Source organism: Ursus arctos, chromosome X (assembly GCF_023065955.2).
Source record: "Ursus arctos isolate Adak ecotype North America chromosome X, UrsArc2.0, whole genome shotgun sequence".
Taxonomy (NCBI): domain Eukaryota; kingdom Metazoa; phylum Chordata; class Mammalia; order Carnivora; family Ursidae; genus Ursus; species Ursus arctos.
In genome coordinates, this window is record NC_079873.1 from 82976000 (window position 1) to 83002136 (window position 26137).

At 33.6% G+C, this 26137-nt stretch overlaps 1 protein-coding gene across 1 annotated transcript in view; it reads left to right on the forward strand.

Annotated features, from left to right (window-relative positions):
• RADX (RPA1 related single stranded DNA binding protein, X-linked) overlaps positions 1-26137 on the forward strand; it is a 69950-nt gene that overhangs the window by 22422 nt on the left and 21391 nt on the right. Inside the window, exons 7-11 of the mRNA XM_057315320.1 lie at positions 282-386; positions 1497-1661; positions 2954-3114; positions 3919-4100; positions 7613-7686. Coding sequence (XP_057171303.1) covers positions 282-386; positions 1497-1661; positions 2954-3114; positions 3919-4100; positions 7613-7686 — 687 coding nt within the window. The remainder of the gene's footprint in view (positions 1-281; positions 387-1496; positions 1662-2953; positions 3115-3918; positions 4101-7612; positions 7687-26137) is intronic.

Here is a 26137-nt window from a genome sequence, read left to right on the forward strand (position 1 = left end):
AGGAAAAGTAAGTGTTAGATCCTTTATCTAAAGAAAAAGGTAAGTGTTAGATCCTTGTTGCTCCGAGTGTGGTCAAAGGACTGGCAACACTAGAGCTTATTAAGAAGTAGAGAATCTCAGGCCCCACTCTAAAACTACTGAATCTGAATTTGCAGTTTAAGAACTGTCCCAGGTGATGCCTATGTTCGTTTAAGTGTGAGAAGCACTGTGTTAGATACTGATCTTGGTAGGTCCTCTTTGAAAGGCAGAAGTTTCTTCATAACTGTTTGCATTTTCTGCAGTGACCTATTTCGTGTGTACACAGTTGAAAGTTGTCAGGAATGACCATCAGGTACCTAAACTGCTTTACCTTACCACTACAAATGAGAGTCGAGTGTTCATTACTGGTGAGCAATTTCTTGGTTTATACTTTATTGGAGATCTAATATATTTTCTGTTCATTAAATTAAGTTTTACATTACAACATTCAACCACAAGATAGCTTTGTTTTGACCTCCTTTATTGCCATAAGAATGTTTTAACAAAAAATATTTAGCCTATGAAATGTATTGCTTCTAGATTATTTACGACTAAAGCGATGATTTTGTGGCTCACTGGAGAATTGCATTTATGTCCTTCGGTTAACTTTAATTCCTGCTTGATGTAAGGTAGATAATCATAAATTGTTTTGATAGATAGAAGACTGTTAGGCCCTATATCACAATATGGATACGATAAACAATATTTTTAAATACTTAAAAATATTTTTAAAAACTGTTCATCAAATTTTGGCACCTGATCTCAAATTTTACTTATAAAGCAAGAAGAGTCTTATTAGTTGTCTACAAGCACATTATTTTTCTCTATTCTTTCTGATAACGGGGTCAAAACAGTAAAGATAAAAGTTTCCAGATGAGTGAGGAAGTAGTGTGGAGTGGTGTGTTTACTAAAATACTACCACATTGATAATTAAGAAATTTGTCAAAAGGAGAGTCCTAGGAAGGATGTAATACACATCTTTGGCAATACCTCATTTTATAAATACTAACAATATCAGATGTAAATGGCACTGTTAAATATGTTTTAAGAACATGAATTTAAATGCTGAGCTATATTATAGGCAATTCAGTTCAAACATGATGCCATACCTTTAGGTTAATACGTGATTTAAAAGTCAATTTTTTAAGAAGATGCCAACCATTTTGATAGTTAGAAAATCCAGATTAGTGGTTTTCTTTTGATTATGACTTTACAGTATCCTGTAGGCAGTTATGGTTTATTCCACTTGAATTCTAATATGTCTGATTTCCTTCTCAATGTAGGATTGGTTTACTGTCTTTGATAATTTTTGTGTACATATTAAGTATAATCTGCTACACAGTGAATAAATGAACTTCTTTTCTTGGTGACATAAGAGAGTATTTTGATATTAAACTGTTGTTATACAAAAAGGCCCATACAGTTTATTACAGTGAGTTTTTTTTCTCATTTTTTGGTTTTACCCTTCTTGCAAAAAGGTCATAGAGGCCAGCCATACACCAACGACACCAAGGTAAAAAACTTTATTCATTGGATTAAAACAAGGACCGATTCTGAGGAAGTGAAGAATACTGTTATTGGTGGATATTACCCCTATCCACCAGTGCCAGAGACATTTACGAAGTACAGTAGTTCTGTCAAAGGTACTAATGTAATTACTAGTCATGTATGATATGTTTATATGCTATAGGTGTGATATATGTCATGAGCTAATATGTAGCAACACTAACTGATAAAAATTTTGTCTTTATGAAGATCTAAAAATACATGTCATACCTTCTAAAGGTTAATATTTGGATTTTATTAAACTAGAAGAAGGGAGAACATAGATGATGACTAACTGGACATCATATCTTTATTTAATGTTATTGAGATCAAATCTGGCTTTAGTAGATCCCAACTCCTATGACATTACATACAGAGACTAAAGATATCAAGGAGACACTGGATAATTTGATATCAAGATACTGACACTGTATTATGCTACTCTTGTGGAATGATAGTCATTGGATATTACACAATTGAGCACTGTCTTTAAATAAAAATGACATCAAAATAAATGAGATGCGGAATAAGTACTGATGAGAGGCCTAACAATTTATTTTGGTAGAATTAACATATGATGGTTGAAAAGTTTAATAGAAGTATATTGTTTATTTAAGAAGTGCATGGTTTGGGGAGAAAAAAAAGAAACTTTGAAATACTAACCTACCATCATCTAAATATTGGCATCCTCTTGTACTTCATAATGCCAGCATATGTAGTATATGGTCGTATGTATTAAAATGTATGTTTCTGTGCAGCGGCTAGGCAACACTTTATACTTTGAAATATGATGTGTAAATTACAGTTGACCCTTGAACAGCACAGGTTCGAACTGTACAGACCCACTTATATGTGATTTGCTTCGATAAATATACATACAGTACTGTACATGTTTTTTTCTTAGAATTTTCTTAATGTTTTCTTTTCTCTAGATTACTTTATTGTAATAATACAGTATATAATATATATACAAAATATGTATTAATCAACTGTTTATTTTGTTGATAAGGCTTCTGGTCAACAGTAGGCTATTAGTACAGTTTTTGGGGGGTCAAAAGTTATACATGGATTTTCAACTGCAAGGGGTTTGGTGTCCCCAACCCCCCTGTTGTTCAATGGTCAACTATACATTCAATATGCAAAATGTCTGTTTCAAATTAAGACTCCAGACTAGAGGACTGTATCACAATTTAACTGATAACTATATTTTGCCTGTTTTACAAAAATTGCATAAGGGGATGATGCCAAGCATCAACATAAGTTTCACAAATTTAAGTTTTGTCGCAAGTTTGTGATTTCATGTTGTGAAATGACATTGCAAATCTAATTCTTATTTTTATCATTTCAGTTCTTTAAAACTTACAGTTTCCTTGGAATTATTCTTTTGCAGTTGAGTCGCTCTTGACAGCTATAAGTGAAGTGAGGAAGGAGATTGAAGACTTGCAGTATAGGGAACAAAAGCGCATTGCAATTCAGGGGATAATTACTGTTATAAAGTATATCCCCCATGCCAGTGCAACTGAAAATGCCTCAGCATCAGAAACACCTCGGGTATGGTGCCAGAGAATTAATAGTATATCTCTGAATGCACTGCGATCATAATTACAATTGGTACCTTGTACATTTTATTCAGAACTCACATGTATTGACGCTTAGAAGAAAAAAAATCATTTATGTTTTCCATTTCTTTCCGTTTTCTGTCATTTATTTTGGAGCAGCCTGGGCTGAAGGTCACAGCCTCTGATATTTCCCAAGGCCTTCAACACTTGGTATCTTATTTTTGCTTTCTGCATAATTCGAGCCTATGATTCTCTTTACTTAAATTCCCAGGTAGTATATATGATTATATTCTTTCCATTCCTCTTGTCCAGGCCAGAACTATAGGAACACTTTCACAGGAAGTTTTTGTCTTTATATCTGGCATGGCAGGCTCACCCAGATTTTTTAAGATGTATCAATGAGTCTTGTAGGATAAAGGCTCTAGTAAAAAAGGCCACTACTGGAATCTAGGCACAATCAACACAAATAAGTTAATTTTTTCCTGTGAATTTATCTTTTTAAAAATTATTTCTAAGATTTCTGTTCATATGGAAATAAGCATCTAATCCAGCTTTTCAGTTATACTAGTGTAAGAAGGACTTTTGTTTACCTTCTTTTAAAAATATTTTAATACCAGATGCATTAGGATAAATATAATCCTATCTATAAATCAGCTTTATAAAAGCACTTTTATGATTGTAAAAATGTCATAACTCTTAAGATTATGAAAAATAGATGAACTAAAATTATAGTCTTGTAAGAAAAATAATTCTTGTGAATTAGTTTAAAATGTTTTCTCTAAATTTTTGGTTTCAGGGTGCTAACCAACCTTCAACATCCCAAGCAGCTAGAAGAGAAAATCAAAGTCAGGAAAGAGATAATAATAATAAACGACATCAAGATGATGATCCTATGAGCTCTCAGGGTTTTCAAACTGCATATACAAGTTTGAGCCCTACCAAGAAAAAAAGAATTGTGCAAGGGCCAAATGCCAAACAGTAAGTCATTTGTATTAAGTATACACATAGCATATTAATTTTTTTGTTTCTTTGTGAGATCACAAAGGCTTTAGCATTTTTATCATTATAAATAATTGTTAATTTGTTTATATTAGCAATTTCTTAAAAAAACCTCTATCTTCTGACCCTTTTTCTATAGTATCGTCTGTTTTTCTTAGGTAGAAGTCACCAAGAATATTCCTTCATTTAATTGTATAGAGAATTTCAGTATACAAGGTGAAATTATTTCTATTACATCATTTGATCCTCAACATCCCTGTGAGAAAGGCTTAGGATAAGTATTTCAATTTTATAAAAGAGGAATCTGAGATTCAGAAAAGATAAAATATAGGACTTACACATGTCTGTATATATATTAAGTACTTTTAATTTCTCTGCATGAAAGATACTTTCTAAGACCTCAATAATATTAATTATAATCCTGATATAAAGATGAGGGAATGACATTTTATAGAATCTGTATGACATTTACCTAAGGTCAATAAGTTGATGAAAAGGGCAGGATTAGAGTACAACTTATAGTCTCTGACATAATTTTTATAATATTCTGCCACTACCAAGCATATGCAGTGTTCTCTTCTTTTAGCTCTCTTTTCCCTTTCTTCCTCAGTTATTTTTCTATACTTATCTTTTCACTTTTCATCTCTCTTTTTTCATTTTCCTCAGCTGATACCTGTAGACATTGTATACCTCCACTTCTGTCATTTAGCCCCTCACCTTTAACACATTTAAGTCCTACAAATGGATGATTACATATTCCAATAAAAATCTCCTAAGCCACTTTTTAAAAGTTCTGTACAATGTAATGGTGCTGTTAGGGTTTTGAAAACTGTTTCTTCCAATTTGTTTCAGATGGAAAAACTCGCTTCCTAATCACATGCATTAAAAAGTAGATACACGCTATTTCCACATGTAATTTAACTATTTTTAGTTAGATTACTTTCACAGTTGATGTTTTCAGCTTTCTAATTTCTAAAAATACCATGTTTTCGATGATTGAAATAAGTTCAAATTACAACTATAAAATATGTTTTTATTTGGTGGGGCTTAAAGGTAAATAAATGGATGCATGCCTCCTTCCTGAAAGCTATTTCTTTTTAGTTCATTAATAACTCATTAGCAAAATAACGAATACTACCATTATAAGAAAAAATCCATTGATAAAATAAGTTGAGCAATATTATGTGGCATTCAACAATATGACATTCTGTTTTACTTCATGCTTTTACTTTTGGAAATACAATAGAAAAAATCTCATGAGAGAAATATGTGAATAGCCCACAAGATGGAAATCTTTCCTTATAAAAGTAGGCTTCTTCTCAGTTTCAAAATAAGATACTTCCCTTTTCCTCCATTTATATCACTTCATTTTTTTATAATAATTTTTTTTATTATGTTAGTCACCATACAGTACATCCCTAGTTTTTGATGTGAAGAGAAGAAAGGGAAGAAGAAAGGGGGGGTAAACAGAAGGGGGAATGAACCATGAGAGACTATGGACTCTGGGAAACAAACTGAGGGCTTCAGAGGGGAGGGGGGTGGGGAATTGGGATAGGCCGATGATGGGTATTAAGGAGGGCACGTATTGCATGGTGCACTGGGTGATATACGTAAGTAATGAATCATGGAACTTTACATCAAAAACTAGGGATGTACTATATGGTGACTACAATAACATAATAAAAAATTATAAAAAAATAAAAAATAAGTTTCTTGTTCACATACCACATTATTCCAAAGAATAAGTGGTACAGCCACTTTGGAAAACAGTGTGGAGGTCCCTTAAAAAGTTAAAATTGAGCTACCCTATGATCCAGCAATTGCACTACTGGGTATTTACCCCAAAGATACAGACGTAGTGAAGAGAAGGGCCATATGCACCCCAATGTTCATAGCAGCATTGTCCAAAATAGCTAAATTGTGGAAGGAGCCGAGATGCCCTTCAACAGATGACTGGATTAAGAAGATGTGGTCCATATATACAATGGAATATTACTCAGCTATCAAAAAGAACGATTTCTCAACATTTGCTGCAACATGGACGGGACTGGAGGAGATTATGCTAAGTGAAATAAGTCAAGCAGAGAAAGACAATTATATGGTTTCACTCATTTATGGAACATAAGAAGTAGGAAGATCGGTAGGAGAAGAAAGGGAAGAAGAAACAGGGGGTAAACAGAAGGGGGAGTGAACCATGAGAGACTGTGGACTCTGGGATACAAACTGAGGGCTTCAGAGGGAGGGGGATGGGGGCTTGGGATAGGCTGGTGATGGGTATTAAGGAGAGCACGTATTTCACTTCAATAAACAGTTATTGAGTAGATATTATATAGAGATACAAAAATAAATAAAGTTTATACTTATGTAGACCTTATAGCAGAGCTTAGAGCAGAATCTGTTGGAAGAGACAGACTCATAAACCTGTAATTTCAACATGAAGTGATGAATGCTATCATAGAAGTTTATTTATGGTGCTATGACAGCAAATGCATGTACAAGGAGCAGTGAGCTTTGACTAGAGATCAAGCACGTCTTCTTTTAGGAAATAATGCTTGAGTTAAATTTCAAAGCAAGAGTATGAGTTTGAAGCAGCATGAGACTTATAGAAAACTTTGAAAAGAGGCTAGACAGTTAGGCCAGATAGTTTCCCAGAATATTTATATATGTTCTGGAAATATATATATTCTGGGAATATATATATCCCAGAATATTTATAAATACTTATATATAACATATATTTATATATACATATTTTGTATTTATGTATTTATATTTATATATTATATAATGTATATTATATATTTATATTATGGATTAATACAATATTATAATATATCAATAAATTAATATTAATATAATTTATATATAAATTATATGTATATAAATATATAAATAAATTATATGAATTATATATAAATTATATATAAATATCTCCATAAATAGATATTTATATATATAAATATCTCCATCTATCTTTAGTTGTTATTTAATAAAGTTAAATGCTTCCTTTTGTGGAATACACCTTATTAAAAGAACATTTAAATCTGCAACAGTATTTGGGGTGCCTGGGTGGCTTAGTCGGTTAAGCATCAGACTCTTGGTTTTGGCTCAGGTCATGATCTCGGGGTTGTGAGATCAAGCCCTGTGTCAGGCTCCGTGCTGAGTGGGGAGTCTGCTTGGGACTTTTTCCCTCTTTTTCTCCCTCCCCCTCTGCCCCTCCCCCTGTTCTCTCTCTTTGTCTCTCTCAAATAAATAAATAAATACAATCTTTAAAAAAATCTATTGCAATATTTGAACTAGGTTATATATGCATATTTGTTCATAATTTGTATATATTTTCCTTAAATTTTTAGTGCATTACTTTAAGAAACTAAACCTATGTATTTTGTAAACTTATTGAATTAGAATAAATTCTGAATGGAACCAATTAGTTTTTTTTCATTCAAGTGTCTTTTTGTAATTATTGGTTATCTTTTTTCCATCTTTTGTAGAGTTCCCGTGCCTCAGCCAGAGACTTCTGCACAGACAAAAGGATGTAAACCAGACATGCCAAACATTTTCCTAAGTATGTTTCTTTGATGATTATTATTATTTATGAAATCTTTATGGAACATTATTATATACAGATTACTGTTTGTTTTTATTCTGCATTTTTGTGTCATACCTGTCTCTAGCATAATATAAGTACTTTATTTTTTTAATTTTTGTTTTATTTATTTATTTTTTTATTATCTTATGTTAGTTACCATACAGTACTTCATTAGTTTTTGATGTAGTGTTCCATGATTCATTGTTTGCATATAACACCCAGTGCTTTAAATAGATATATAGCTGGTTATTTTTGTTTTTGTTTTTTAATTTATATTAGCTTAGGTCCTTGTCAAAAGTACTGGTCCCAACTTTAAAACAATTTGGTATCATCACCAAAGTGAAAGTAAATATAAACAAACTTATACTCATCAGTTCGTTTATTTGATAATACATCTCTTCAAACACGAAATTTAAAATTTTAAGGGCATGTTAAAAGAATAGGTATAGAGGGTATAACTTTCAAAGCAGCAGCACAGAAAAAAAAGGGGAATTGTAAAAATTTAAAGAGGACAGTGGAAGGTAGAAAAGAAGAAAAAAGGAAAGCAAAAGCACAATTAAGAAAAAATACAAAATAACATAACAAATAGTTCCAAATACATCAATAATTTCAATAAATGTAAACATGTTAAGCTTTCAGGTATCAGTTTTAAAAATTAATCTAGTTATATGCTGTATATGAGACACTTAAGCAAATTTATATAGAAAGGTTGAAAATAAAGGAATGGCAGAAAATATACATGACTTATCCTAAAGAAAGGTGGTATAACAATATTAATATGAGATAAAATTGAAGCAGAAACTAATTAAAGATAAAGAAAACAATGTAGATGATAAAAGTGACATTCTATCCAGAAGATAACAACCAGGAATGTATACATCTAATAATATAACCTCAAAATGTAAATAACCTGGTAGATTTATTTTTTTATTTAAAGATTTTATTTATTTATTTATCAGAGAGAGAGAGAGAGAGAGAGTGCGTGCACAAGCAGGGAGAGCAGCAGGCAGAGAGAGAGGGTGAAGCAGGCTCACCCGCTGAGCAAGGAGCCTGATGCAGACTTGATCCCAGGGCCCTGGGATCATGACCCAATCTGAAGGCAGATGCTTAACCAACTAATTCACACAGGCATCCCAAAGATTTAAAAGGAGCAATTGACAAATTTATAGTCATAGTAAGCTCTTCTCTTAAAGTAATAGAACAAGGAGACAAAAGTTCATTAAATAGGCAAACACACATATATTGATGAAAACCAGTGATAAAAAGCAATATTAAAAGAAGCCAAGGGGAAAAGAAAAAAAGACACATTATATACAGAGGAACAAAAACAAATATAACAACAGATTTCTCTTCAGAAAGTATATTATCCGAAAGACAATGAAAAGACCTGTAAACCTAGAGTTCTATATACAGTGGATGTATCTTTTAAAAATAGACAAAGATCAAAACAGAAGCCGAGAGAATTCATCACCACCAGAGCTGCACAATGAAAAATAATAAGGGAAGTTCTTCAGGCAGAAAAATAATAATACAGATGGAAATTTAGATCTAAATAAAGGAAAGCGCCAGCAATAGTAAATGTACAGGTAAAATAAAATATATTTTCTCAATTTTAATGTCTTTTAAATGAAAAATAATAAAATGTAAACTTTGTAGTTTATATAGAAATAAAATGTATGACAGCAAGAGCACAAAGGCAAGAGAGGATATGAAGATATATCATTAGGAAGTTCTTACACTATATGCACAAAGTGGCAAAACATCACTTGGATGTAGACTGTAATAAATTAAAGCTGTATATTATACATCCTATAGCAACCCCTAAAAAAAGCATAGCTAATAAATCAATGGTAGAGCTAAATGGAATTATTTTTTAAAATAGTCAATCCAGGAGAAGGCAGGACAAGAGGAAAAGGGACATAAAGAACAAATGAGTCAAATAGAAAAAATAGCAAAATAACAAATTGAAGCCCTATCATATTGTTAAAGTAAATAGTATGAACACCCCAATAAAAAAGCAGAGATTATCATACTGGATAAAAAAAAGTAAGACCCAGCTATATACCATCTAAAAGAGACCCACTTTAGGGGCGCCTGGGTGGCTCAGTCGGTTAAGCATCTGCCTTTGGCTCAGATCATTAACCTGGGGTCTTGGGATGGAGCCCTGCATTGGGCTCCCTGCTCAGCGGGAAGCCTGCATCCCCCTCTCCCTCTGCCCCTACCCCTCTGGCCTGTGCTCTCTCTCTCTCTCAAATAATAAATAAAATCTTTAAAAAAGAGAGAGAGAGAGAGAGACCCACATTAAATTTAAAGACACAATATAAAAAGATGAAAAATATATAGCATGTAAAAGAAAGCTGGAACAGCTATATTTACAACATCAGAGTAGATTTCAGAGCAGGGAATAGAGAATATTACATTATTTACAGTTGTCCAAGAAAACATGCCAATCCTAAATGTGTAGGCACCTCACAATAAAGCTTCAAAGTGCATGAAAACTATTAAATTGAGTAGAGAAACAGACAAATTCACGATTATGTTTGAGGACTTCAGCATCCCTTTCTCAGCAATTGATAGGAGAACTAGACAGTAAATCAGTAAGAATATAGAATACATTAACACTATCAACCAACTTGAGCTAATTGATGTCTACAAAACACTCTACCTAACAATGGCATAATACATATTCTTCCCAAGTACACATAGAACATTTACCAAGATAAACCATGTTGTGGTCATAAAACAAGTCTCAGTAAGTTTAAAAGAATCTAATGGAGAAAAATAAACTCAAATAGATGGAAGGAAATTCTGTATGTCATCAATTCCAAGATATCCATTTTTGCATATTTTAACATCTCTGAAATTGGGATGCACATTCCAAAATGAATTATATGTCATGATTTCATTGGCAAAGTATTTTTTTTCTTAGTGGAACATGAAATAATGGTGTGTTTTACAATTTGCTGCATTTTATTTTATTTTTAAAGACTTTATTTTTAAGAAATCTCCACACCCAACATGGGGCTTGAATTCACAACCCCAAGATTAAGTCACATGCTCTCCTGACTGAGCCAGCCCGGCACCCCTACAGCATTTCACATTCAATAAAATATGAGAATAAAATTGAAAACAAACTAGTGAAATATAAAACAAAAAAGAGAATGGCAGAACCTAAAGTTGATCCTTTTAAAACATTTACACAATAGAGAAACCTCTAGCAATACTGACCAAGGATAAAAAAGAAAGCTACAAATAAACAGTTGTAGAAAAGAAAGAGTATAAAACTTACAATAACCATTTTTAAAACTACTAGAGTATTAGAATTTAATTTGTATACATTTCTAAAATCATCTGAAGCCAAACAATTTATTATTCATAGATACATATATAGGAATCTACTCTGGAATGGAAAGATACATAGCTAATTAATGGTATTAGTTGTCTCTAGGGAAGGAAGGAAGAGAATACGACCAGGAAGAGTAAAGAAAGGTTTAAACTTCATCTTCAATGTTCTATTTATTTCATTATTTTATTCATATTTTGTATGAAACCAAACCAATGCAAATAATTTATGAGACAATTGGAAAAATTTGAACAAAATATTTGATAATATTTTTAAATTACTATTAATAATGGAAGTGTTATATCATGTTTATTTTCTTTTTTAAAAAGTCCTTATCTTTTAAAGATACACATTGAATTATTTATAGGTGAAATGATATCTCAAAGATTGGCTTTAAAATAGAGTAGTAGAGTTGGGAGTAGCGTAGTATATACGTGAAAGAATGTTGGCCATGTGGTGATAAATGTTAAAACTGGGTGATATATACATGGGGGTTCATTGTACTCTCCTATCTACTTTTGATTTTTTAAGACTTCCACAATAAAAAAAATTAAAATATGAAAATATTTGAAGCAAAGATGGTAAAATAAAAGTTTGAAAATGTGTAATTCTAGGTATTGGATATACTGGTATTTACTATGGTATTCTATGTATTTTTCCAATTTTTCTGTCTAGAGAAAGTAAAAGATAAGTTTAAAACACTACAGTGTACAGGTAATACCTGAACTAATTCTCAAAAGATGAATAGAGTTTTGTCTAATTAGCTAAGTGTATATAAGCCTCCAACAGTTTTACCACAGGTACAAAGATCAAGACATTTCATGGAAATCTCAAGGAACCACCAACTGTTGAGATGTTACTAGAGTGAGTATGAAGTGTAAGGCAGAAAGTAGTCTAATGACTGAAGAAATGTTAAAGATCAACGTTAATGGAGGACCTGGTATGCCATATGAAGAAACTTGGACTTTATTCTCTAGACATTAAGGGAGAGATTTTGGAAAACATTAAGCAGTGGTGTGGCATAATTTAAATTACATTTTAATACCTAACTCTGATGGCTATGTAGGGGACAGGTTTAAGGAAAACAACTCTAGAGTCAAAGACACCAATGAATGATGATAAAGGCCAGGAATAGAGCAATGGTAATAAAGAAAAAAAGAGGAAGAGATGAGAAAAATTTGAAAATACAATCAGTCATATCTAGGTATTGATTAAAACTGGAAATGAGAAGTGTCAAGGACGCCTCATTAACCTACTCCTTGTCTTAATTTAAAGGACTTGGTATTCTAGTTGGGGTAGGCAATTATATCAGTTTGCCAGGGCTGCCATAAAATGTCACTAACTGGGTGGCTTAAACAAAAGAAAAAAATTTTTTTCACAGTTCCGAAGGCTACAAGTCCAAGATCAAGGTGTCAGCAGGATTGGCTTCTCCTGAGGGCTCACACTGTGGCTTTTAGATGGCCTTTTTTTGTGCTGTGTCCTCACTTGTTTGTCCTCTGTGTGTACACATCCCTGGTGTCACTGTATATCCAAATTTTCTTATAAGGATACCAGTCAGATTAGATTAGGGCCCACACTAACAACTTCATTTTAACTTAATCACCTCTTTAAAGTCCCTATTTTCTTTATGCAGTCACATTGTAAGGAATTGGGGTAATGGATTCAAAATATAAATTTTGGGGTAATAGAATTCAGTTCATAGCAATAATGTCATTAACTAAGAAATTTTTATTATGAAAGATTCCACATATATGCAGAAGTGAGCAGAATAGTATAATGAACCCTCATTTTAAAATATAGGTTTTTATTTAGGTATGGCAAGTCCATCAGATCAGAAGACAACTGCCACTGAAAAAATAGTCACTATAATCACAGATCCCAAGAGAAGGGGACACACAATGAATGCCATGGGAAGCACCAGGGTCAGTCAGGAGGCAGAGTGACAGGAAAACAAGGGCATGAGCCTTTATTGTGGCTTCTGTGGGAACAAGCAAGCAAGGCAAATGAGCAGATTTAGGATTGACTGGTTTCAATAATTTCAGCAGGCTCTGGGGTGTAAGGGCTGACGCTAGTTGTCTGGTCCCTCTCCCCAGGTGATTAGGACAGGGGATTAGTGGCTTAGAGTATGAGAGCCCTATAAAGGTGGTTGGGGTGTGGGCTCTGGGTTGGTGGTTTTGCATGTGAAAGGTGCAGCTCCAAGGCAAGCTGTTTACTGTCTCCAAGAATTGGCTAGCCCTGGGAGGGGCAATCTGTCCAGGGTCAGCAAAGCCCCAGATGTCAAAGTATCAGAAAACACATGATTAAGATACATAGTGCATGATCTCACTTATATACAGAATCTAAAAAAGTCGGACTCATACGGGCAGAGTAGAATGGTGGTTACCAGGGACAGGGATGTGGGGGAAATGGGGAGATGTCAGTCAAGGAGTACAATGTTGTATTTATGGAGGATGAATAAGTCTAAAGATCTAATGTACAGCATAATAACTGTCATTAATACTATATTGAATACTGGAAATACACTAAGAGTAGATTTCAGGTGCCCATCATGTATGCGAGGAGATGATACATTAATTATATAATAATCACTCATTTTACTGTATATATGTATATCAAATCAATATGTTACAAACCTTAAGTATATATAAATTTTATTTAAATATAAAATAAAATATTAAAAAATGGAAACTGAAAAAAAAGAAAATTTATAGACTAGCTGAGGATGGAGAGTAAATGTTGTCAAGATACATACCTGACAAAAGACTGGTGTGCAAGACACAATGAACTGCTAATATGCATAATTAAAAATGTAAACTAACAATTAAACATGGACAAAAGATTTTAACAGATGATTTACAAAACAGATTTATGAATACTCAGAAAGGATATGAAAATGTATTCAACATTATTAGTCATCAGGAAATTCAAATTAGTACCACAATAAGATACTACTACATTCCCACCAGAATGGCTAACATTCAAAATCTGATAATAGCAAATGTTTGTGGGGATGTGGAGCAACTGGAAGTCTTATACACCAACAGTGTGAATGTAAAATGATACAACACATTGCACAAAGTTCTGGCTGGCAGTTATAAAGCAAAATGTACACCTATCTTTGGACCCAGGATTTCACTCCAAGAAAGATAAAAACTCTATATTCACAAAATGCTTATAAAAAATGTTAATAGTAGATTTACTTAGACCAAACTGGAAATAGCCCAGGTGTTCATCAATGGGAGAATGAATAAACACACTGTGGTATATTCATGCAGTGGAATACTATTCATCAACAAAAAGGAACCAACTACTGACACATGTAACAGAGTAGATGAAACTCTAAAATGTTATGAAGAGTTAAAGAAATGTTATACAAAAGAGTATATAGTGTATGAATTCATTTATATTAAATTAACAAGGAAAACTAATCTGTGGTAGAAAGACCAGAACAGTAGTTGCCTTTGTATAGAGGTTGAAGTGATGCATGGGGATTGACTGGGAAGGGGCACAAAGAAAATTTTGGGTGATGACAATGCTCTATATCTTGAGAGGGGTTTTGTTTACCTAAGTATATATGTTTGTCAAATGCACATAATTAAGATTTGTGCATTTCATTGTAAATTTTATATGAAAATATTGTAAACAAATATTAAATTGGTTTATGATATATGTGCCAAACCACTTATCAGAAAGGAAACAGAAATCTGCAATTTATTTGAAAAGAATACAAAGAAGGTGGAGTAATGGATGGATAGAGATGGACATAGCCTGTGCATTAAAATGGGAAAACCTAAATAATAGACATATATTGTTCTTGTAAAATTCTTTTAATTTTGTTGTGTATTTGAAATTTTTTATAATAAGTTGATGGAGAAAATATACTATGAAGGAAGTTCTTATATGGAAAAAATGCATGGATAATATACCCATGTTATCCATCACCCAGTTCCCAATAGTTATCAACTCTCCACCAATTTTGTTTCACCTATACTTACACCCATTCATCCCATATTATTTGGACACATATCACTTCATCTGTACAAATTTCAGTATATATCTCTAAAAGATAAGGACTATTTTAATATGACCACAATATCATTATCATACCTAAAAAATTTGCAGAATTTCTTGATATCATCAAATATCCACCTACCATTCCGATTTCCAGTGGGATCATAAATATCATTAAAAACTTTTTTTCATTTATTTGAATTAGGATCCAAATAAGGTCCTCTTATTGCAAGTGACTGATAAATCTCTTACAGATTCTTTTTTTAATTTATTTACATTTTAGTTAACATACAGTGCAATACTGCTTTTAGGAGTAGAATTCAGTGATTCATCACTTACATACAACACCCATTGCTCATCAAAACAATTGCCCTCTTTTTTTTTAAGATTTTATTTATTTGACAGAGACATAGCAAGAGAAGGAACACAAGCAGGGGGAGTGGGAGAGGGAGAAGCAGGCTTCCTGCTGAGCAGGGAGCCTGATGCAGGGCTCGATCCCGGGACCCCGGGATCATGACCTGAGCTGAAGGCAGATGCTTAACAACTGAGCCACCCAGGTGCCCCAAGTGCCCTCTTTAATACCCATCACCCATCTAGCCAATCCCCTACCCACCTCCCTCCATCAACCCTCAGTTTGTTCTCTATCCTTAAGAATTTCTTATGATTTGTTTCCCTCTCTCCTTTTCCCCCTCCCATGTTCATCTGTTTTGTTTCTTAAATTCCACATATGATTGAAATCATACAGTATTTGTCTTTCTCTGACTAACTTATTTCACTTAGCATAATATGCTTTAGCTCCATCCGTGTCATTGCAAATGGCAATATTTCATTCTTTTTGATGGTTGAGTAATATTCCATTGTACATATGTACCACATCTTCTATAATATTTGTTCTTTGTGTCTACTTATTTCACTTAACATGTTTTCAAGGTTCATGCATGTCGTAGTGTGTATCAGAACTTCATTCCTTTTTATGGCTGAATAATATTCACACATACATATATATGCCAATATAAATAAATAAAATAAATAAATAAATACATTATATATATATATATATATATATATGCCACATTTTGTTAATCCATTTATCTGTTGATGGACACTTGAGTTGTTTCCACTTTTTAACTATCGTGAATAGTGCTGCTATGAACATTGGTGAACAGGTATTTTTTTGGGTTCCTGTTTCCAATTCTTTTGGGTATATACCTAGAAGTAGAATTGCTGGGTCATATGATTATTCCTTGTTAAATTTTGAGGAGCTGCAGCTGCAGCATTTTACATTCCCATCAGGAATATATGAGGGTTCTCATTTCTCTAAATCCTTGCCAGAACTTCTTTTCTTTTTTCTCTTTTTTAAATTATAGCCATTCTGGTTAGTGAGAAGTGATAGATCACTGTGATTTTGATTTGTATTTCATTAATGACTAATAATGTTGAGCATCTTTTCAAGGGCTTTTTAGGCATTTGTATGTTTCATTGAAGAAATGTGCATTGGCTTCCTTTGCTAGTTTTTTAATTGAGTTGTTTGCCTTTTTGTTGTTGAATTTGGGTTTTTTTTATTCTGCATGTTAAATCCCTATCAGATATATGATTTGCAAATATTTTCTTCCATCTTATAGGTTTCGTTTTCACTTCCCTGATTATGTCCTGTGATGCACAAACAGGTTTTTTTTTGCACATGTCAATGTTTACTTATGACAATTAAACAATAAAATAGTGACAGAATAAAAATTCCTAGACTTCAGTAATAAGAAGAGGAATTTAAATCCATTCTCTACACTGGCGCCAAAGCAATCTTTTCAAAACACTAAAAACCAGTTCATATTTCTTGCTTTAAACATTTCACGAGCTTCCTACCATTTGTAAAATAAAGTCCAACTCATCAGCAAGGTAAAATACATCCTTCTTGGTTTACTCGTACTTATTTTAATGAAATATAATTTATCAATTTTTCTCTTTCTTTACATACTTTATCAATACTTTATTAAATATTTCTTTCCATCTCATGATTTTAGTGTCACATCTAATATTCCATTGTCAAATCCAAGATTGTGAAGATTTACTCCTGTTTACTTCTATGTGTTTTATGGTTTTAGCTGGTATATTTAGGTTGTTGGTCCTAAATATAAGAATATAACCTAAATACATTGTTTTGAGTTAATTTTCTATATGGTGCAAAACAGGGATCCAGCTTTATTCTTTGGTATGTGGAAATTCAGTTATCACAGTCCCACTTGTTGAAAAGACTATTCTTTCCCCATTGAATTGACCCTTGTTGAAAATCAAATGGCCATAGATGTATGTGTTTCTTCCTGGAGTCTCTTTTCTATTCAATTGATCTATATGTCTGTCCCTATGCCAGCCCGGATCACATTATTTTGATGACTATAGCTTTGTATTAAGTTTTTAAATTGGGATGTGTGAGCCCTTCAACTTTGTTATTTTTATTCAAGGTTGTTTTAGCATTCAGGACTCCTTGTAAGTCCACATGAATTTAAGGATCAGTTTTTACCATTTCTGCAAAATAGGCTTTTGAAATTTTGATAGGGATTGCATTGAATATGTAGATCACTTCAGATAGTATTGATATCTTAATAATATTAAGGCTTCCAGTCCATGAACACGTGATGTCTTTCTTTTCATTTAGGTATTCTTTATTTCAGCAATGTTTTGTAGTTCTTAGTACACAAGTCTTTTACTTTATTGCTCATATTTATTCCTGGATATTTTATTCTTTTAGTTGCTATTATAATTGGAATTGCTTTCTAAATTTCCTATTCAGATTATTTATTGTTGGTTCAGAGAAACTCACCTGACTTGTGTGTATTGATCTTGTAATCTGCAAATATGATGATTTGGTTTGTTAACTCTAGTTGCTTTCCTGCAGATTCTTGCAGATTTTGTATACATGGGATTATGTGATATGCATACAGAGGTCATTTTATTTCTTCCTTTTTAATATTGATTCATTTTATGCCTTTTTCTTATCTAATTTATTTGAATAGAACTTCCAGTACAATGATGAATAACAGTGGTGAAAGTGGGCATCCCTGTCTTGCTTCTGTACTTAGCAGGAAAGCTTTCAGTACTTTATCACTGAGTATTATGTTAGCTGTGCAGTTTTTATAAAAACCTATTTTCATATTGAGAACATTCCCACCAACTGCTAGTTTTCTGAGGTTTTTTTTGTGATGAACAGGTGTTGGATTTTGTCAGATGCCTTTTTTTAAGTTTTTATTTAAATTCCAGTAAATTAACATACAGTGTAATATTAGTTTCAGTTGTACAGGACAGTGATTCAGCACTTCCATACAACACCTGGTGCTCATCACAACACGAGCACTCCTTAATCCCTGTCTTATTTCACCCATTCCCACCCCCACCTCCCCTCTGATAGCCGTCAGTTTGTTCTCTGTAGTTAAGAGTCTCTTTCATGGTTTGCCTCTCAGTCTCTTTTTTCCCTTTTGCTCATTTGTTTTGTTTCCTAAATTCCACATATGAGTGAAACCATATTGTATTTATATTCTCTGACTAATTTTGCTAGGATAACACTCTCTAGCTCCATCCATGTCATTGCAAATGGCAAGATTTCATTCTTTTTTATGGCTGAGTAATACTCCATTGTGTGCGTGTGTGTGTGTGTGTGTGTGTGTGTGTGTGTGTGTGTGTGTGTATCTCCATTGTGTGGATATCTTCCCTATGCATTCATCAGTTGAAGGACACTTGGACTGCTGCCATAATTTGGATATTGTAGATAATGCCGCTATAAACATCAGGGTACATATATCCCTTTCAGTTAGTACTTTTGTATTCTTTGGGTAAATACCTAGTAGTGCAATTGCTGGGTTGTAGGGTAGTTCCATTTTTAACTCTTTGAGGAACCTCCATACTGTTTTCCACAGTGGCTGTACCAGTTTACATTCTCATCAACAGTATAACAGGGTTCCCCTTTCTCCACATCCTCACCAACATCTGTTGTTTCTTCTGTAATTTATTTTAGCCATTCCTACAGGTATGAGGTAATATCTCATTAGTTTTAATATCTAATTCCCTGACAATGAGTGATGCTGAGCATCTTTTCATGTCTGTTGGCTTTCTCTATCTCTTCTTTGGAAAAACGTCTATTCTTGTCTTTTGCCTGTTTTTTAATTGGATTATTCATTTTCTGGTTGTTGAGTTGTATAAGCTCTTTATATATTTTGGATACTAACCCTTTATCAGACATATCATTTGCAAATATTTTCTCCCATTCCATAGGTTGCCTTTTAGTTTTGTTGGTTGTTTCCTTCATGGTGCAGAAGCTTTTTATTTTGAAATAGTCCCAATAGTTATTTTTGCTTTTGTTTCCCTTGCCTCCAGCAACGTGTCTAGTAAGAAGTTGCTGCAGCTGCGGTCAAAGAGGTTGCTGCCTGTGTTCTCTTCTAGGACTTTTATGTTTTCAGATCTCACATTTAGATCTTTAATCCATTTTGAGTTTATTTCTGTGTATGGTGTAAGAAAGTAGTCCAATTTCACTCTCTTGCATGTTCCTGTCTAGTTTCCCCAACACCATTTGTTGAAGAGACCATCTTTTTCCCATTGGATATTCTTTCCTGCTTTGTCGAAGATTAATTGACTACATAGTTGTCGGTTCATGTCCGGGTTTTCTATTCTGTTCCATTGTTCTATATGTCTATTTTTGTGCTCATACCATACTATTTTGATCACTACAGCTTTGTAATATAACTTGAGGTCTGGAATTGTGATGCCTCCAGCTTTGCTCTTCTTTTTCAAGGTTGCTCTGGCTCTTCGGGGTCTTTTGTGGTTCCATACAAATTTTGGGATTGTTTGTTCTAGTTCTGTGAAAAATGCTGTTGGTATTTTGATAGGGATTGCATTAAATCTCTCAGTTGCTTTAACAATATTTGTTCTTCCAATCCATGAGCATGGAATATCTTCCCATTTCTTTGTGTCATCTTCAATTTCTTTCATAGCATATAGTTTTCATAATATTCTCTTATAATTTTATTTCTGTGGTGTTGGTTTTCATTTCTCATCCCTTGTTTGTGATTTTATTTGGGTCCTTTCTCTTTTCTTTGTTATAAGTCTCATTTACTAATTTTTAGTTTACTGATTTTATTTACTAATTTTATTAATTTTTTCAATAAACCAACTCCTGGTTTCATTGATCTGTTCTATTGGGGTTTTTTTTAGTTTCTGTATCATTTATTTCTGCTCTAATCTTTATTATGTCCTTCCTTCTTTGGCTTTAGGCTTAATTTTTGGTTTTTTCTAGCTCTTTTAGGTGTAAGTTTCAGTTGTTTATTTGAGATTTTTCTTGCTTCTTGAGGTAGGCATGTATTGCTATATAGTTCCCTCTTAGGACAGCTTTTGTTACATCCCAAAGGTTTTGGACCATTGTGTTTTCATTTTCATTTGTCTCCGTGATTTTTAAAAATTCTTCTTTAATTTCCTGGTTGACCCCTTCATTGTTTAGTAGCATGTTATTTAACCTCCATGTATTTGTGGTCTTTCCAAATTTTTTCTTGTGGTTCACTTCTAGTTTCATAACGTTGTGGTCAGAAAAGGTGCATGGTATGATTTCAATCTTTTTGTATTTTTTGAGGCCTGATTTGTGACCTAATATGTGATCTATTATGGAGAATGTCCTATGTGCACTTGAACAGAATATATATTCTGCTGTTTTAGTATAGAATGTTCTGAATATATCTGTTAAGTCCAGTGTGTCATTCAAAACCACCTTTCCTTGTTGCTTTTCTATTTAGATGATCTGTCCATTGATTTAAGTGGGATATTAAAGTCTCCTACTATTATCATTTTATTATCAATTAATTCCTTTATTATTAATTGTTTTATATATTTGGGTGCTCCCATGTTGGGTGCATAAATATTTAGAATTGTATGTCTTCTTGTTGTACTGTCCCCTTTATTATGCATGCTGCCCTTCTTCATTTCTTTTTACAATCTTTGGTTTAAAGTCTAGTTTTTCCAAGATAAGTATTGCTACTCTGACTTTCTTTTGACAATGTTTCTCCATTCCTTCTCTTTCAATCTGCAGGTGCCTTTAGGTCTAAAATGAGTCTCTTATAGGCAGTATATAGGTGGGTCTTGGTTTTTTATATGTTCTGACACCCTGTATCTTATGATTAGAGCATTTAGTTCATTTATATTCAGAGTCATTATTGACAGATATGTATTTAGTGCCATTTTATTACTTGTTTTGTCATTGTTCCTGGAGATTTTCTCTGTTCCTTTCTTATCTTTGTTGCTTTTGGTCTTTCCCTTCCACTCAGAGTCCCCTTTAATATTCTTGAAGGGCTGGTTTAGTACTCACAAACTCCTTTAGTTTTTGTTTGTCTGGGAAACTCTTTATTTCTCCTATTCTGAATGATGGCCTTGCTGAATAGAGTAGTCTTGGCTGCAGATTTTTCCCATTCAGTACTTTGAATATATTATGCCACTCCCTTCTGGTTTGCCAAGTTTCTATTGAGAAATCTCCAGCTAGCCTTATGGGTTTTCCCTTTTAAGTTAAGGACTTCTTTTGTCTTGCTGCTTTTAAGATTTTTTCTGGATCACTATATTTTGCCAACTTGATTACAGTATGTCTTGGTGTTGGCCTGTTTTTGTTGATTTTGATGGGTGTTCTTGTGCCTCCTCGATCTGGATGTCTGTTTCCTTCCCCAGATTAAGGAAGTTTTCAGCTGTTACTTCTTGAAATTAATTTTCCTCCTTTTCTCTTCTTCTGGGACACCTATAATACAAATGTTATTATGTTTGATGGAGTCACTGAGTTCCCTAAGTCTATTCTCTTGTTATATGATTCTTCTTTCTCTCTCTATTTCAGCTTCATTATTTTCTATTATTTTGTCTTCTAGGTCACTAATTCATTCCTCTACTTCTTCCAGCCAATGCTCATTGCATTAAGCCTGTTTTCAATCTCATTATTTCATTCTTCATCTCAGATCGATTCTTAACTGTTTTTTCTCTGTGGTAAAAGTATCACTGATGTCTTCTATTCTGTTCTCAAGCCCAGTGGGTAACCTCATGATTATTGCGTTAAATTTTCCATCAGGCATGTTACTTATATCCATTTAACTTAGATCTCTGGCCATGGCCTTATCTTGTTCCATCATTTGGGGTAGATTCCTCCATCTTGGCATTTTGTCTAAGTTTCTGCCTTCTGTGCATTAGAAAATTCAGTCGTGTCTCCTGCTCCTTCTTTGGTGTGGGCTCTTCTCTCCCTTTAGTTGTGGAGTTTGTTCTGTCAGTCTTCTGGTCTATTTATGGGGTATTTAGGATGATTTCATGGTTTTCTAGCTGTGTTCACGGGACAAGATGTGCCTAGGGTCCTCCTACAATGCTGCCATCTTCTTTCTCCTTTCTGGAATGTTTGTCTTACCAGAACCCTTCCTGGTTTATTAATTATTTACTTCTAGTTAATAACTTTCTGGCTTCTGATAATTCAACCCATCCCAGGACACAATGTCTGTTCAGCTAGGGAATGTGCTCCTCCCACATGTGCCTTCCAACTCAGGCTCTCAGATGCCTTTTTTGGCATCAAATAAGATGATTATGTGGTATTTCCTTTATTCTATTAATGTGGTGTATTATATTTACTGATCTTTTTTGTTGAACTACCCTTCCATTTCTTGGCTCGATTGTACTTGGTAATGGTGTATAATCTTTTTAAGAAGTTACTGGAATTGGTTTGCTAGGATTTTGTTGAGTATTTATGCATCTATATTATTAAGAGATGTTAGTCTGTCGCTTCCTTTTCTACTGATTTTTTTTTATCTGACCTTGGTATCAGGGTAATACTGCCCTCATAAAATGAATTAGGAAGTATTCTCTTGTCTATTTTTTGGAAAATGTTTGAGATGGATTGGTGTTAATTATTTAAATGTTTGATAGAATTTGCCATTGAAGCCATCTGATTTTGACCTTCTCTTGTTTGGGAGATTTTTGAATACTCATTCAATCTCTTGTTACAGATCTGTGGAGATTTATTTCTTCTTGTGTGAGTTTAGGTGGTTTATTTCTAGTAATTTCTCTATTTCATCTAGGTTATCTAATTTGTTGGCATATGACTGTTCATAGTATTCTATTATAATACTTTCTATTTCTGTAATGAATTCCATTTTCATTTCTGATGTTAATTATTGTGTTTTCTCTCTTTTTTAGGGAGTCAGTCTGGGTAAAGATGAACAATTCTGTTGATCTTTCAAATGATGAACTTTTGGTTTCATAGATTCTATTATTTTTCTATTCTCCACTTCATTTATATCTGCTTTAAGCATCATCATTTCCCTCTCTTAACTTTGAGTTTAGTTTTCTATGTTTCTCATTCCTCAAAGTATAACATTAGGTAGTTGAATTGAGATCTTCTTTTTAAATTCTACTATTTAAGCTATAAATTTCCCTCTGATAGCTATTTTCACTGCATTCCATAAGTTATATGTTGTATTTTTGTTTTCACTCATCTCCAGGTATTTTTAATTTCCTTTGTGATTTCTTCTTGACCAATTAGTTGCTTAAGAGTGTATTATTTAAAGAAATCCACATTTGATGCAGGTTTTCTCTGTAGCTACTGCCCATTTTCAAGTCAGGGGTTAGAGCCATAATGATGGGCAACCCAGACTGTACACACACATATAAACACACACACACACACACACACACACACACACAAGTGTATTGTTTAATTTCCACATATTTGTGAATTCTTCATTTTTACTTCAATTATTAACTTCTAGTTTCATTCCATTGTGGTCATAGAAGATACTTTGTAAGTGTTGGCAAAGATATGGAGAAAAGGAAATCTTGTGTGCTGTTGGTAGGAATGTAAATTGTACATGATATGGCCATTTGAAAAACAGTATGCAGGTCCTTTGGTAAACTGAACATAGATCAACTAACCATATGCTCCAGAAATCCTAATTCTGGTATCTATCCAAAAGGAATAAAATCAGTATCACAGATATATCTGCACTCCCATGTTCATTGCAGCATTATCACAGCAGCCTATAATGGTAACAACTTTCCTGTCCATCAACTGATGAATGGATTAAAAAATGTGATCTCTCTGTCTATCTATATATAATGAAATAGCATTCAGCCATAAAGTAGAAGGAAATTTTGCCATTCTGACAATGCGAATAAACCTGGAGGACATTGTGCTAAGTGACATAATCCACACATAGAAACACAAAGATTGTATGATCTTACTTATATGTGAAATCTAAACAAGTAGAACTCAGAAAACCTGAGAGAACAGAGGTTTCCAGGAGCTGAGGGTTGTGTGAAATGGGGAGAAGTTGTCCATTAGATACAAACTTTTAGTTATAAGATGAATAAGTGCTAGGGAATCTAATGTACAGCATAATAGCTACAGTTAATAATACTATAATACTTTAAATTTGCTAAGAGTAGACTTTAGACTTTAGACCATATTCAGGCTCTCTTTCAATACTTAGCTAGACTTGCACCTAGCCTAGGAATCAGCCCAGGATGAAAGGTTGAGGTCTCAGGTCTTTTCTGCATATACATCTTACCCTGAGTGTGCACTTGGCTTTCTAAATTTCCCAAGATACAGGAATGCTTTTGAATGCACCAATTTCCCAACAAAACTTTGTCCCTGGATTTTCTTCTATGGCCTTAGGGTATTTATGTCTCAACTGTAATCTTCTGCCCCAGGTGTCCATGGGTTGTTTGTTTACATTCTAATGTTTTCCAGCAATGACCACTGCTATTCCAGCCTGCTTGAGTTCCAGAGTAGGTGAAACAGAGACAAGAGTCTTGTATCAGTCCTTCAGAAAGCTTCCAGATAGGTTAGAACAGACCTACACAATAATTTGTGAATAACATGTGCTCTACTCCCTCTAGAATCTTGGGCCAGGATCCCATACTAGAAATGCAGGTTGCTTCTTCTCCCTGCTGGGGAATGGGTGGGACAAAGGCAAGTAAAAATGCCACAAAGTTTTCCTAATATTTTTAAGTGACCTTTTTTTTTTTAGATTTTATTTATTTATTTGAGAGCAATAAAACAATTGGGTGGAGGGGCAGAGGGAGAGGGTAAAACAGACTCCCTGCTGGGCAGGGAGCCCAATGGGAGGCTAGATCCCAGGATCCTGGGATCACGACCTGGGCTGAAGGCAGACGCTTAACTGACTGAGCCACCCCGGTGCCCTGCAAGTGACCTTTTTCTTGATTTGGCATTCCCTTTGTTGCTATAAGCATTTGATTGTTTTCTAGATTTCTGACAAAGTCATTTCGAACAGTTTCTGCATATTTTTAAATGTTTCTTTGAGGGGAATGGAAGCTTTGAGCTGCCTACTCTGCCATTTTGCTCAACTCATAAAGTTTTGTTGTTTCTTGATATTGTTAGTGGTTGCTGATAATAAATGCTTAGGTCCATTAATTCATAAGAGGCTGCAAAGTGGTCATAACCTAATTCTATCATTCCTTCTTCATTTAGTAGCTGAAATAGCTTTATAAGGAGAAACTTCTAATTTATTATTTGGTTACTAATATGTACAATTCATTGAGGAAAGGCAGGATAGATGCTTGATTCTTCCTCTTTGTAATAAGTTTTCAAAATAATGAGTTGGATCCCTAGAATTTTCCAAAGATCACCAATTAGTTTTTTGTTTGTTTTTGATATTTTTAATAATGTTATGAACTCATGGATTTAAATATATTTGATGTGTTTTTTCTATTGCAATTACCATCTTCATTACTTGTCATGCTATTTCATCTTTGGCTAGTAGGAAACTATTAAAATTTGCTTATGAGTCCCTTTGATATGACTCTAATGGTTTGCAATAGCTTTTTGATATCTGGTTTGACAAAGTATATCCATGCTCATTGTGAACATTTTCTGCCCCAGACATGGAATCAGCTATCTCTCCACAGAGCTCTGGTATATAGAGACTACAGATTAGGCATTATGGGTGTTGATTGATATTGTTCTAGTTATTATTTCTAGGCCTTTGCAGTGGACAGAACTAGAAAATGTACTCAGCTGACTTGTTGGTTGCTTAGTTAAGACAAAATATGTCATGATTTCATTTT